The 12752-nt window shown below is 44.0% G+C and overlaps 1 protein-coding gene across 2 annotated transcripts in view; it reads left to right on the top strand.

Annotated features, from left to right (window-relative positions):
- Window positions 1-12752, top strand: part of LOC141800757 (atrial natriuretic peptide receptor 1-like) — a 110459-nt gene that overhangs the window by 93711 nt on the left and 3996 nt on the right. For both annotated transcript variants that reach the window (XM_074683526.1, XM_074683527.1), the window contains exons 7-18: window positions 2236-2371; window positions 2554-2638; window positions 3255-3372; window positions 3545-3619; window positions 5077-5154; window positions 6153-6257; window positions 6447-6518; window positions 6606-6768; window positions 6903-7058; window positions 10249-10417; window positions 10509-10655; window positions 12597-12720. In XM_074683526.1, the coding sequence (XP_074539627.1) occupies window positions 2236-2371; window positions 2554-2638; window positions 3255-3372; window positions 3545-3619; window positions 5077-5154; window positions 6153-6257; window positions 6447-6518; window positions 6606-6768; window positions 6903-7058; window positions 10249-10417; window positions 10509-10655; window positions 12597-12720 (1428 nt within the window). The remainder of the gene's footprint in view (window positions 1-2235; window positions 2372-2553; window positions 2639-3254; window positions 3373-3544; window positions 3620-5076; window positions 5155-6152; window positions 6258-6446; window positions 6519-6605; window positions 6769-6902; window positions 7059-10248; window positions 10418-10508; window positions 10656-12596; window positions 12721-12752) is intronic.

Here is a 12752-nt window from a genome sequence, read left to right as displayed (position 1 = left end):
CTTTGTACATTTTGAATTTAAAAACACTGCCAGGAAAAGCGTGTACTGTACTGTTTCAGTGCACTACAGCACTATTCTGTTATATTCTACTTTTAAATGATTAATAAAAACACTTTTAGTGCGTCCCAAATCGCATACTTCCATACTCAAATACTCAAAATTCTGAGTATACTGCGTCGAAATGAAAAACAGTATGCATAGTATGCGAAAATTGAGTATGCAAAAGTACCAGGATGATGTACTCAAATCGTCCCGGATTTTGAGTATGCAGCTGTTGACACTTAACGCACTCATTTCCTCCTCTGGCAGCAATGTATACATGTAACTTATTGATATTGTTTTTAACAAGTGTTGTTTCCACCAAGCACCATCAGCTGTTGACGTTGTGTATGTGGTGTAAATTGTTTTTGTTTGTTTTGTCCTGCGAATGATAGGCTATGCCAGTGTTTCTCAAATCTGGTCCTGGGGACCCCTGCCCTGCATGTTTTAGATGTTACCCCACTCCAGCCCACCTGATTCAAATGAATGGCTCGTTATCAGGCTTGAGCAAAGCTTGATGACGAGGTGGTCACAATTAAATGTAGAAGAACAGTTCGACATCATGTCATCATTCCCGGTAAGTACGGTGCTGGGCAGTATGCGATTTGGGACAGCACTACACCCTCAAAATTTGCGCACTAAGCCAGTGAGTATGTAGTATGCTTAGTACACTCAATTTGAGAATTTTGAGTACACAGTATGGAAGTATGCGATTTGGGACACACTATCAGTTTCTGTCTACTTTTATTTTTTAAGGCTGTAGCCTGTTTATCCTGTAATTTAATCAATTAATCAATCTTTATTTATATAGCGCCAAATCATAACAAATGTTATCTCAAGACACTTTACAAAAACATTTACAGGTCTAGACACGTAAATGTTAATAAAATTTTATTAGCAGAAACCCAACATCAAGACACGATAAGGAGTCTTATCTTATCTTAATCCACCATGAGTACAGAGCTCTGCAGCATTTAGCAAGTTACAATGGAGAGGAACAACTTTAACGGGCAGAAACCTCGGACAGAACCAGACTCATGTTAGACAGACATCTGTACAATACAAACAAATAAGCAAAAATAAATGCTCTAAAAAGTCTGGTCCGCCCCTGCTTAACAGAGCGCACCTCGATGCTGGTTCGTTATGTTGCTCTGCTCGTCAGCGGATGGATTACTGCTGAATGGAGGATTTAGTTGGTGGATCAGAGGGAGTTACAGAGAAAGACGGAACTCAGCTTTACCCAGGTAAAAGTTTAACACCTTCTCAGTCATGTCTGTCTGAGCAGCGCCGCTCTGTTCAATCGCCCATCGTCGTCCCGTCTCCCTCCCTGCAGTCTACTTTCACTAATCCTGATCCGTCCATGTCACCATAAGAGGAGATTTTCTTCAGTAGAGTGGGAGTGTTCTGAGAAAAACTAATGTATATTTCTTTACTGTCTAAATCTAACAATGATCAGAGTATTAACTTTGAAGAGCAGCAGGTTTTACTCATCAGTCACATCATCAATAATCTGCAGGTGAACATAAAAGGGTCCCGGTTTTGGAAATGTTTGAGTCAAAGATCTAATCAAACTCCTGAAAGGTGACTGATAGAAAACAGAGGATTGGAGGAAAGGGATTTGAACATTTACTGACGAGAGGTCTAGTTTATATTAACCTGTTGCTGTTGATACAGACCATAGGAACACGTCTTCGTCAAGGTGCTGGGTGTCAAAGACACACAAGAACATTTTATGACATTTAGGTTTCTGTTGTTTTGTTAGTGAACTGTTAAATCACACGGTATAAAAGGTGCGCAATAGCGGGGAGAAAAAAATCAAATTTTTCATTTTTTCAATTGTCCACAAGGAAAAATTCAAATTAATCGATATAATCGATATATCTCCCAGGCCTACTAGAGAGGTGAGGATTCATCCGACCTTCACCTGCTCCTCTTACGGCTGCTTCAGCGCTCCAATCGTTTCTGTCACTCTGCGCCTCATCGTTAAGGTTGATCCTGCAGACGAAAGAAAAGTAAAAGTAAAAAATCAGACCGTTCACTTGTTGCATAATGACCCTTCAGTTTCAGATGGCGTCTTTATCCAGGATCCGTCCGTTAACGAAAATGAAACTTCAGTATGTACTTTGTGTTGACTTCAGAGTGTGGATCCCTCTGACCCGTGCTTCCTGTTTCTGTGTTCCTCTCGCCGTCTTTCAGATAGCTTTGGTGTACAACAGCTCTGAGGAGCAGCTCACCGCCATCCCAGGAACGTCTCTGCACTGGCCGGGTGGCGTTCATCCTCCCGATGTTCCCGTCTGCGGCTTCAAGAACGACAACCCGGTCTGCCTCGCAAGTCAGTGAGAGTTTAACAGCATCGTGGTGTTTGTGACTCCTGATCAGATCAGGTTTATCTGGACTCCTCAGGTCACAGCGGCGTTTTAATCTGAGACACCTGACCTGATGTGAGACAAACACGCCGTCAGGGTTTGAAGTTTCTGCTCAGACACTGTTTCACAGTTTTTCTCTCCCTGACAGAAACCATCACCATCCAACAGATGGTCTCCATCATCCTCTTCTTCATCTTCTTGATGACCGTCACCATCACCGTCTTTGTCTACAGGTGAGAGCTGGTGGATGGATGGATGGATGGATGGATGGATGGATGGATGGATGGATGGATGGATGGATGGATGGATGGATGGATGGATGGATGGATGGATGGATGGATGAATTACTGATGGATGTTGAAGAGATGGGTTTAAGGTGGACAGTTGGATGTAGGATGGATGGATGGTCTGGTTGGTCTGGTTTTAGTCGTCTCTCAGAGAGAAAACGTTCTGACTCCTTTTTTCTTTGTGAGAAAGTTCACAACGTTCAGTTTCTGTGCAGCGGTGTAGCGCGTTGTTCCTTTGGTTGGAGCAGCTCTCCTTCATTTCACACCGCTGTGTGCTCTGAATATGTGATGATGATCGACTGAAGGTGGGAAGCTATAAAAGTCACACCACCAGCCTGGACTTGAAGTATCCCAGCATGCTTTGTGCTGCAGGACAGCTGCCTGCACAATGAATGGCGTCAAATGGTTGATTGCTTCATTGACGTTTTGTGTGTGATGGTGACGACTGAGGGTGGCTCTGTCCTCGGCGTCACGCCACAATAAAAACTGGATTACACCAAACTTTCCGGGGTTTGAGTTTGCTCAGGGTGGTGGAGTTCTTCATCCCTTCATCTCTCTGCAGGAGGATGAAGCTGGAGAAGGAGCTGGTGGCTCAGCTGTGGAGGATTTCCTGGGAGGACATCCAAATGAGCAACGTGGAGAAAGTGCTGCGGAGCGGCAGCAGGCTGACACTGTCACTGGTCAGCCCACACACACACACACACACACACACACACACACACACACACACACACACACACACACACACACACACCTCACTTATCCTCTTGTCTTCTGTTTATCCTGTGTAAAGTGGAGCGCTCTGTGTCTCCTACCCTTGGTTACACTCACTGATCCTGTGTCTGTCTCCAGAGAGGCTCCAACTACGGCTCCCTGATGACCGCAGATGGAAACATGCAGGTGTTCGCAAAGACCGGGTACTTTAAGGTCAGAGTGTGTGTGTGTGAGTCTGTGTGTGTGTGTGTCTCAGTTTCCTGTCACCTCTTAGAGTGTGAACACGCTCACCCTGCAGCTTTAGAATAGAATATAATAGAATAGAATAGAAAAAACTTTATTTATCTCGAGGGTAAATTCAGGAGGAGTCACATCAGCAATCAAGAAAACAAAAGTAAGAAAGTGTATAGAAAGTGGTGTTGGTGTCTGGTGTTAGCTCTGTTAGCCATGTCTGTGAATAGCATGATGCTACTCTGCCCTCTGGTATTCCCTCTGTTGCTGGGTTAGCACAGCTAGCTCGTCCATCTTATTGGAGATAGATCTTACGTTCCCAATAACGATGGATGGAAGGACAGGTCCATGTCGTCACTTCTTAGCTCACACCTGAGAACCAGCACGTCGTCCTCACCTCCTTCTCCTCACCTTGTGGGAAACATCTGGCCTAGCACCAGTTAGCATCGACATGCTACAGGCTGCTAACAGCTGAGTACACATGTAAACAATGCAGGCACAGTTACATGAAGGATCTCCAGACAAACACAGGAGAAAAAAATAGTCTGCCAGTGACATACACAAAAAAAGTAACCGCATCACACCCCCAGGCCAGTAGGGGGAAGCAAGAAAGAGACAGAGGCAGTAAATCTCCCAAAGTTCCCTCACATCTGGTTCTACTCCTGAGGCGGGGCTGTTTGTTTTGTTTTATTTCTTCTTTTGTTTATTTTTCCTTTTGCTGTTTCTTTTTCTGAAGTAATCTTTGCCGTTATGTTCACATTATAGACTCAACTGTCACTGCCATCACCACTTCACAACCCTTTCATCGATCTTTGTCACTGTCTTGTTTTGTTGCTCAAGAAATAGAAAAGAAAGACAGAAACTGAATTATGGGAGAATACCTCATAGGTCTCTTTAGGTCCCTGGTTCCTGGGGGGAGTTCCTGCAGTGGAAAAGCCCTTTTTACCCAGATCTGTTGTCAGCCTGTCTCACTCCTCGGTGATGGACCTCAGACCTTTTCAGTGTCTTGACTTCTTCGTTTTTCCTCACAGCCTGAAATGATAACATGTTTTAAAGGGTAATGATGGTGATTTAGTGTCTCTGGCTGTTAAAGAAAGCTTCCCCACAGAGACAGAGCTGTGACTTTCAGAGGAAGATGATTGCTTTACAGCAGAAACACTCCTGACTCCGCTCCGTCTCAGACTTCATGGATGAAAACAGTAATTTCATCCGGCAGATTCGAGGCCTCTCTGCAGCTCGATGGCTCTATCGACTGAAGGCGCTGAGAGGAGGCCGAGCCTCAGGAGCTGAACGAGCAGATAATGAACAGGAAAGGTGTTTAATTTCAGGGGAAGCTGTCGGTCGGTGTCAGGGCTCAGGGTTTAGAGCGGTGGATGATGGATGGATGACGTTCTGGTTTCTTAACGCGCTGCGTTCACTCTGCTCTTTGCTTCTTTCAGGGCAACATCGCCGCCATTAAATACACCAACAAGAAACGCATCGAGCTGAACAGGATGGTCCTCTTTGAGCTCAAACATGTGAGTTTACATCAGGGGCGGAGCCAGAGGGGGGCCAAGGAGCTTTAAGGAGCTTTAAGGAGCTTCAAGGGACCTAAGGGAGCTTTTAGGAGCTTTAAGGGGCTTTAAAAAGCTTTAAGGAGCTTTAAAGGAGATTTAGAAGCTGCATGGAGCTTCAAAGAGCTCTAAAGAAGTCTAAGGTATCCCTGAAGGAGCTTTTAGGACCTTTAAAGAGCTTTAAATGAGCTTTGAGGATTTTTCAGGGGATTAAGGAGCTTTTAGGACCTTTAAGAAGATTTAAGGAGCTTCAAGGAGCTCTAAAGAAGCTTTAGGGAGCTCTACGGGAGCTTTAGGGGCTTTGAGGAGCTTTAAGTGGCTTTAGAGAGCTTTAGGAATCTTTAAGGATCTTAAGGAAGCTTTGATGAGCTTTAAGGAGTTCAAAAATAGCTTTAAGGGGCTGTAGGAAGCTTTAAGAAGCTGTATGGGGCTTAAAGGAACTTTTAGGAGCTTTAAAAAGCTTTAAGGAGCTACTAGGAGCTCTTAAGGAGCTTTAAGGGGCTTTGAGGAGCTTTACAGAGCTGTAAATGGCTAAAATTAGCTACAAAGGAGCTGTAAGGGGCTTTAAGGAACTTTAAGAAGCTTTCAGGGGATTAAGAAGCTTTTAGGAGCTTCAAGGAGCTTTAAATAAGCTTTAGGGCGCTCTAAAAGTGTTTTTAGGAGCTTTAAAGAGCTTTTAAGGAGCTTAAAGGAGCTTTAAGGAGCTTTAAGAAGCTTTAAGGAGCTTTAAGAAGCTTTAAGGAGCTCTGAAGAAGCTTTAAGGAGCTTTAAGAAGTTTTGAGGAGCTTTAAGAAGTTCTAAAAGAGCTTTAAGAGGCTCTAAAGGAGTTGTAAGGGGCTGGGAAAGTCACTGCTTTTAAACTTTAACAGGAAGTGAAACTTCTTTAGAGCGAGGTCTAAAATCATCATAGATATTTTCCTCCCCTTTATGATGTGTCAAACATAAACTCTGTGTTCGTTTAGATGCGCGACGTCCAGAACGAACATCTGACCCGGTTCATCGGAGCGTGCATCGACCCCCCAAACACCTGCATCCTCACAGAGTACTGTCCCAGAGGAAGTCTGCAGGTACCTGTCTCTGTCTTTACCTGTCTCTGTATTTACCTGTCTCTGTCTTTACCTGTCTCTGTGCACCTGTCTCTGTCTTTACCTGTCTCTGTCTTTACCTGTCTCTGTCTTTACCTGTCTCTGTCTTTACCTGTCTCTGTGCACCTGTACACCTGTCCCTGTTGGTAACAGTCCACGTCTTTTCTTCAGGACATCCTGGAGAACGACAGCATCACTCTGGACTGGATGTTCAAATACTCCCTCATCAACGACATCGTAAAGGTTTGTTCCTGATCCAGGTTTTCACGTCAGCCTTAGAAAACAGTTTACACGTGTTTTATCACGGTCTTTGTCGCTCTCGTCCTGCAGGGCATGGTGTTCCTGCATAACAGCGTCATCATCTCTCATGGGAAACTCAAGTCGTCAAACTGTGTCGTGGATAACCGCTTCGTCCTGAAGATCACTGACTACGGTTTGTCCAGCTTCCGCTCCGACAGTGACTCGGGAAAAGACGCTCACGCTTACTACGCTCGTGAGTTTAAAACGTCTTTCTATTTCGGTTTATCGTTTTCAGATTTCACACCCAAACATCTGGTTCAGTGACACAAATGTCTTTGTCGTGATGCTGACCCGACTGTTTCCTTGGTTCTGTTTGGTTCTGTGCAGAGAGGTTGTGGATGGCTCCGGAGCTGCTCAGGATGGAGTGTCCTCCTCCTCAGGGGACTCAGAAAGGAGACGTGTACGGCTTTGGCATCATCCTCCAGGAGGTGGCGCTGCGGAGAGGAGCTTTTTACCTGGAGGGGGAGCCGCTCAGCCCTAAAGGTGATCCAAAGAGGAGAGCTCGTGTTTGGAAATGTTGGTTTACACTTTGATTTCTCACTGTTATAACCCAGGATGCTGATTCCTGGCTTGGTCTGAGGTTTCTGTGCGTCTCATCTTAAGTTGCTCAGTGACTTTAACCTCTTTAGCTCAGGACTCAGAGCGTGTATGGGGTCATGATCGCATGGAGACATTGTGATGTATAGCTGTGTATCGTCTGCGTAACGACAGGCACTGGCAGCATGTAAATATGAAACAGGAGAGGCCCCAAAATGGAGCCCTGTGGGACACCAGGTCATTCTTATTTAACCAGGTGTTGAGTTACCTGAAGACACAAAAGCTGTGTTTCAGCCAAAGGGTCCATGAATCGGTTGTTCCTGTGGCCTATTTTTTTTCCAATTTTTTTTTTATTCAAAAGGTTTTTAAGGTAACTATTTATCATGCTGATGAGATAAAAGTCTTTGAAACTTGTGCATCAAATATGACACATTGGGCAACAAAGGGTTAACCCTCTGTGACCTATCACATCAAGTCTTACTAAGGCACATCTTTTCATTTTAAAGTGCTGTACTGTCATTTTTTTGCATAAAACGTTTGCTATACATCAAAGCAACCCTCATATCCCAAACTCTAATAAAATGTTTAGACTAACTTAATAAATTGCTAAATAGGGCACTAAACCCTTAACCATGACACAGGTTTTTCTAAACACAGAAATGTCGTGGCTGTTCTCTTAATAATGTAATTGTAATCCTGTATTTGACGTAGGAAGCGACGTAAACACCTGGGGTCTGGATCGTAATGTTACACTGGATTTCTGCTAGGATATTAGTGGTTAGAACCAGCGCTCTGGGACATGTTGAAAACTATTAAAACAATAACAAAAACAACAACAAAACAACAAAAAGTTTTTCTAACATTCTAGTGTGACTCAGGCAACTTTAAACCTGGCTTGAACTGTTCTTAAATTCCATAAAGCTAACTCAAAACGTAAATAACTCCAACCTAAACCGAACAAATGTCAGGTCCATCATACGCTGAGTCGGCATGCTGGTATATCTCCAACCAAAAAGCAAATAGCATTTCTTTAATTTTTAAACTTTGAGGGGTATTATCGCCTTGTGCTTGTTTTTGTTTGGTTACAGAAATAAAAGGGCTAGCCAGGAAAAGGTAGCTAGCTAGAAGCAGCTAAATTTGTAGTTCAGCTATAACTTCTGTAATTTAGACTGAATTACCACATAATATTATACCCTAGCCCAGTGGTTCTCAAATGGGGGTACGCAAGATTCAAAGATGTATATTCAAAAAATAGCAACCAAGCAAAATTCCTTTATTACCATTTATTTAATCATTGTTTGAATCCAATATAAGTTAAAGTTCATAAATTACATTTCATATTCAATAGACACTTACAGTGTGTACCCACCAAAAGCGTCGCACATTTTTCGCGCGATGATATTACATACAAAGTCAATTTAAAACCGCGAATTGACGCTGCATTGGGGCGAGCATAGAGCGGCGTCAAGTGTTCAAGCGGTGAGCGGCGAGCGGCGAGCGGCGAGCGGCGAGCGGCGAGCGTATCCAGCGAAAAACGCCCGCTGCTTGACGCTCAAGTTGCAATAATTGAACTTTTCAAGCGAGCGTGCATCTTCATGCGCCGGGACAGCCTATCAGTGTGGAGATCGTCACCGATGGACAGGCGCTCCTCAGCTGGAATGGAGCGCCTGTCGTTGGTATCCAAGCGGGAGATCCTGGCACCAACCCTGGATAACAGGTCTTCGAACTGGGCAACAGTACCGACATCGGCGCCTAGACCGCAGCTGACTTCTCGACAGCAGGTACAGATCAGCGATGGTGGTGATCGGAGCCATGTTCGACGATGAAATGATGATGGCGGATTTTTCGTGCAACGAAACCGCAGCGAGCGGTGAGCGTTTTTTGCATATTTGTACCAGCGTCAAAACTCAAGCGTCTAGCACGGTGCGATTTCACTTGACGCGCAAATACATTCGCTGTCAACGCTTTCGGTGGGTACACAATGCAAGAGTACAGTGCTATGTTCTTTTTTTTACCATCCAAAACTGCTTTCTGCTTGTTAGGGGGTACTTGGCAAAAAAAAAAAAAAACATATGAAAGGGGGTGAATGACCGAAAAAAGTTCAAGATCCACTACCCTAGCCTTTGTGATAGTCAACCTAATCACTCACCAGTAGAAACTGAATCAAGAATCATGTCTACAGCTTCTCCCGCACTTAAGTTTCGGTTTCTTCTTGAAGCAGCTGCCATCATGAAAGCTTGGTTAATTGCCCAAGGTACACTTTTTATCCTAAATAATCCAAAACTTTGACTAAAGCTAGGAATAAAACGGCCTAAGTCACCAGGCCATTGTCCTATCGGTGGGTTAAAGAGCGTGATCCTTTTAGCTAAAGCTTTAGGCGCTTTTCCCAGAGATCATCAAGAGATGATTTAAGCCAAAACCTCATTTTCATCAAAAGATGACTCAGGCCATTATTTTAATAGAATGAAAGTGTGAAAGTCTAACTCTTCAGATTGTATATGCAAAAAGAATGAGCCATTGATCTTATCTTGCTTCAAATCTACAGGCGATCAGACCTTAACATGCTAATTGTAGCGCAGATGGGACGCTGGACTCTGTAGGGTTTACTATCAGGCTCAAAGAAGACGAGTCTGACTTCTCTCAGACTTCGCTCCCTTTGGTGCAAAGTGACCGATGTAGCTGCTCAGATGTGGAAAACAAAAGTGTCACAGTGAGGGGAGTCTGAGACACAATCAGACGAAGCATTTAATCTGAAGCCAGAGAGCGTTTAGTCACAACACCAGTCTGCAAATGAGTCATCCTCCAGAAGTTAAAGGCTCTGAGGATCAATTAGAGTCTGTGTCTGTGCACGCGGTCTGCAGCGATTAGAGCAACAGGAGGAGGACAAGAGCGGCTCGTTAAGTCTGAAGGCAGAGCTCTTCATCATCAGATCAGATCTGCTCTCATTTTCTGCACCGTTTAGCACCACGCTATTTGTTTTTGGTCTCCTGTGTGCTGAGACAACTCCATCAGCTGAAATGAAGCACGACTAGATTCATGCAAAGAACTCTGGGAAATTAGCAAATCCTCAGCGTGATCTCTAACAGGATGACGAGGGTGGTCAGGGTCTTTGGTGATTCCTCTGTTTCCTCTGCAGAGATCGTGGACCGGGTGATCCTGGGCGAGTGGCCCTGCCTCAGACCCACCACGGACACGCAGACTCACAGTCCTGAGCTGGGTCAGCTGATGCAGCGCTGCTGGGCCGAGGAGCCCACCGAGAGACCCGAGTTCAACCACATCCGGGTGCTGCTGCGGAAACAGAACAAGTGAGGGCTTCATCATGAGCGTGTTTCTGAAGTCTTCAACCTCCAAGTGAAAGATGGATTTTAAACAAGTCTCTAATGTCTCTGTCTTCAGGGAGTCCAGGACCAACATCCTGGACAACCTGCTGTCGCGTATGGAGCAGTACGCCAACAACCTGGAGGAGCTGGTGGAGGAGCGGACCCAAGCTTACCACGAGGAGAAACGCAAGGCCGAAGCTCTGCTCTACCAGATACTCCCACAGTGAGAGCCGCTACACGATCATATGTCCCAGAAATCCCTGAACCTGACTGTAGACTCATCAAACAAGCCAGACAATAGGTCTTCTTAGTGATCTTAGGGGTCTCCTTTCTGATTTATGACACGTTTGAGAGCCGAGGCCTCAAACACCAAGGTCTGCCAGCCAATCAAAGTGGAGGGGGTTTGTGGAGTGGGCAGCCTTAAAGACACAGCAGCTAAAACATAACATTTCACACAGAGGCTGAAATAAGGATTTTCTAAAACATCAGGGAGAGAAAACATAGATTAGTTTAAGCTGTTAATCATATGAAGACACTACAGGGGCACCAGAGGGACAAAACAAAGACTAAACAAAGCGTAAGTGTAGAAATATGAATAGATAATATAAACAAATGTTTAAATCAGAAATTATAACTTTAGAGTCAAAGCTGATTTAAGAGGTAAGGGTTTTTAGCTTTCTTTAAAAACTAAAGACTGTCATCGTTAAACTTGAAATCCTTTTTTTAACTTCAATAACTAATGAAAAATAAACTTTTCAGAAGAAGGACTGGAACACAACACACCCCAATATCCCACAGCATAGGGATGGAGAAGCATTTTTACCAGATGTTTTTATTTTTTAAAGTTTGACTATAGTTCATCTGGAATGACAGGGGAGACAGAGTTTTTTACCTGTACTTCGGCCAGCCACCAGGGGGAGTAGTTGTTAGCAGATGTTGATGTTTTCTAAACCTATAGCTGTGTCCGAAATCACTCCTTGTTCACTATATAGTCCACTCAATGTTTCCCACAATGCATCTTGAAAAGTGTTGTATTAGTGATGCTCACTGCATGAGCATATATACCATCATGCATTGCGGTTCAGACAGAAGGAATGGCTGATTACATGATTACTGATAACATGAAAAAACATTAAAAACTGTCAGAGAACAACACTTATTTCTCTGTTTGACCTTCAGATGAGCGCATCACACAACTTCGAGCAGAGAAACAAACAACACGGACGTTAGCCGCTAAACTGTTCATCGCGGGTGGTGCATTCACTGGACCTTGTAATTCTCAAACACAGCATAAGTTGCTGCGCAAAGATATGGTTTATTTATTTAAAAAATGACGTGTAATAAATGTTTCTATCATATTTAGCTGTTGCTGAAAATAAGCTTAGTATAACATTAGATATGACTGAAATAAATGTCGTTTTGCAGTGTTTGAGAAAAATAATAACTGTAAATCCCCAGCCGTCAGTGAACGATGCAAGAATTATTACGTTACTGTCAGCGGCTGGCGAGTGAGTGAGTAATGTCCGAAATGTTGTTTTCATTGAGCTGATTGAGTGGACTACAGAGTCCACTACATCTGATTCACTGTGTAGTGAGTATTGAGTGAATGAGTGAGTGATTTCAGACACAACCAGAGAGCTCAGAGAGTTCCGGAATGTTGTGACATCACAAAGACAGAAAGCTCTCTGTGCTTGATGATGAACATTCTAGAACCTCTTTGATGGAGCTGCAGCATAAAGGCCGTGTAGAGCTTTAAAAACAGGAACCAGGACTTTAACATCAGTTCTTAAAGAGACAGGAGCCAGAGCAGAAACTGAAGGAGGAGAGAAGACTTTAACTGAACACCAGAGAGAGAAACAGAGATTTACTGGAGCTGGAAATTATGTAAAGATACTACAGGGACACCAGAGGGACAAAATTAAGACTAAAAAATAAATCAAAATGAAAAAATATATAAATATGTAAAATATATATTTTACACCAGCGAACACCCATCTTTATGTTTCTGAACACAGAGCAGCAGAGTAGGGTAACCTTTCCGTGAAGTGTCGCAGTAGGAAGTTTTCTTGTCCACCGAGGGGGCGGAGCCAAAGGAGTGTGACATCACCTGAAAGTGTAAACACAGCTTTGACTGTTCTCTCATTTCCTGTCACTTGTCTCTCAGCTCAGTAGCCGAGCAGCTGAAGCGAGGAGAGATGGTTCAGGCCGAGGCCTTCGACTCTGTCACCATCTACTTCAGTGACATCGTGGGTTTCACCGCCATCTCTGCAGAGAGCACGCCGCTGGAGGTGAGAGGGTCTGAAGTTAAACGAGTCAAAGC

This window comes from Halichoeres trimaculatus, unplaced genomic scaffold (genome assembly GCF_033239565.1).
Source record: "Halichoeres trimaculatus isolate MK-OKI-2021-1 unplaced genomic scaffold, fHalTri1.1 fHalTri1_scaffold_12, whole genome shotgun sequence".
Taxonomy (NCBI): Eukaryota; Metazoa; Chordata; class Actinopteri; order Labriformes; family Labridae; genus Halichoeres; species Halichoeres trimaculatus.
The sequence above is the reverse complement of the archived record's forward strand: the minus strand, read 5'-3'. Positions and strand labels throughout refer to the sequence as shown.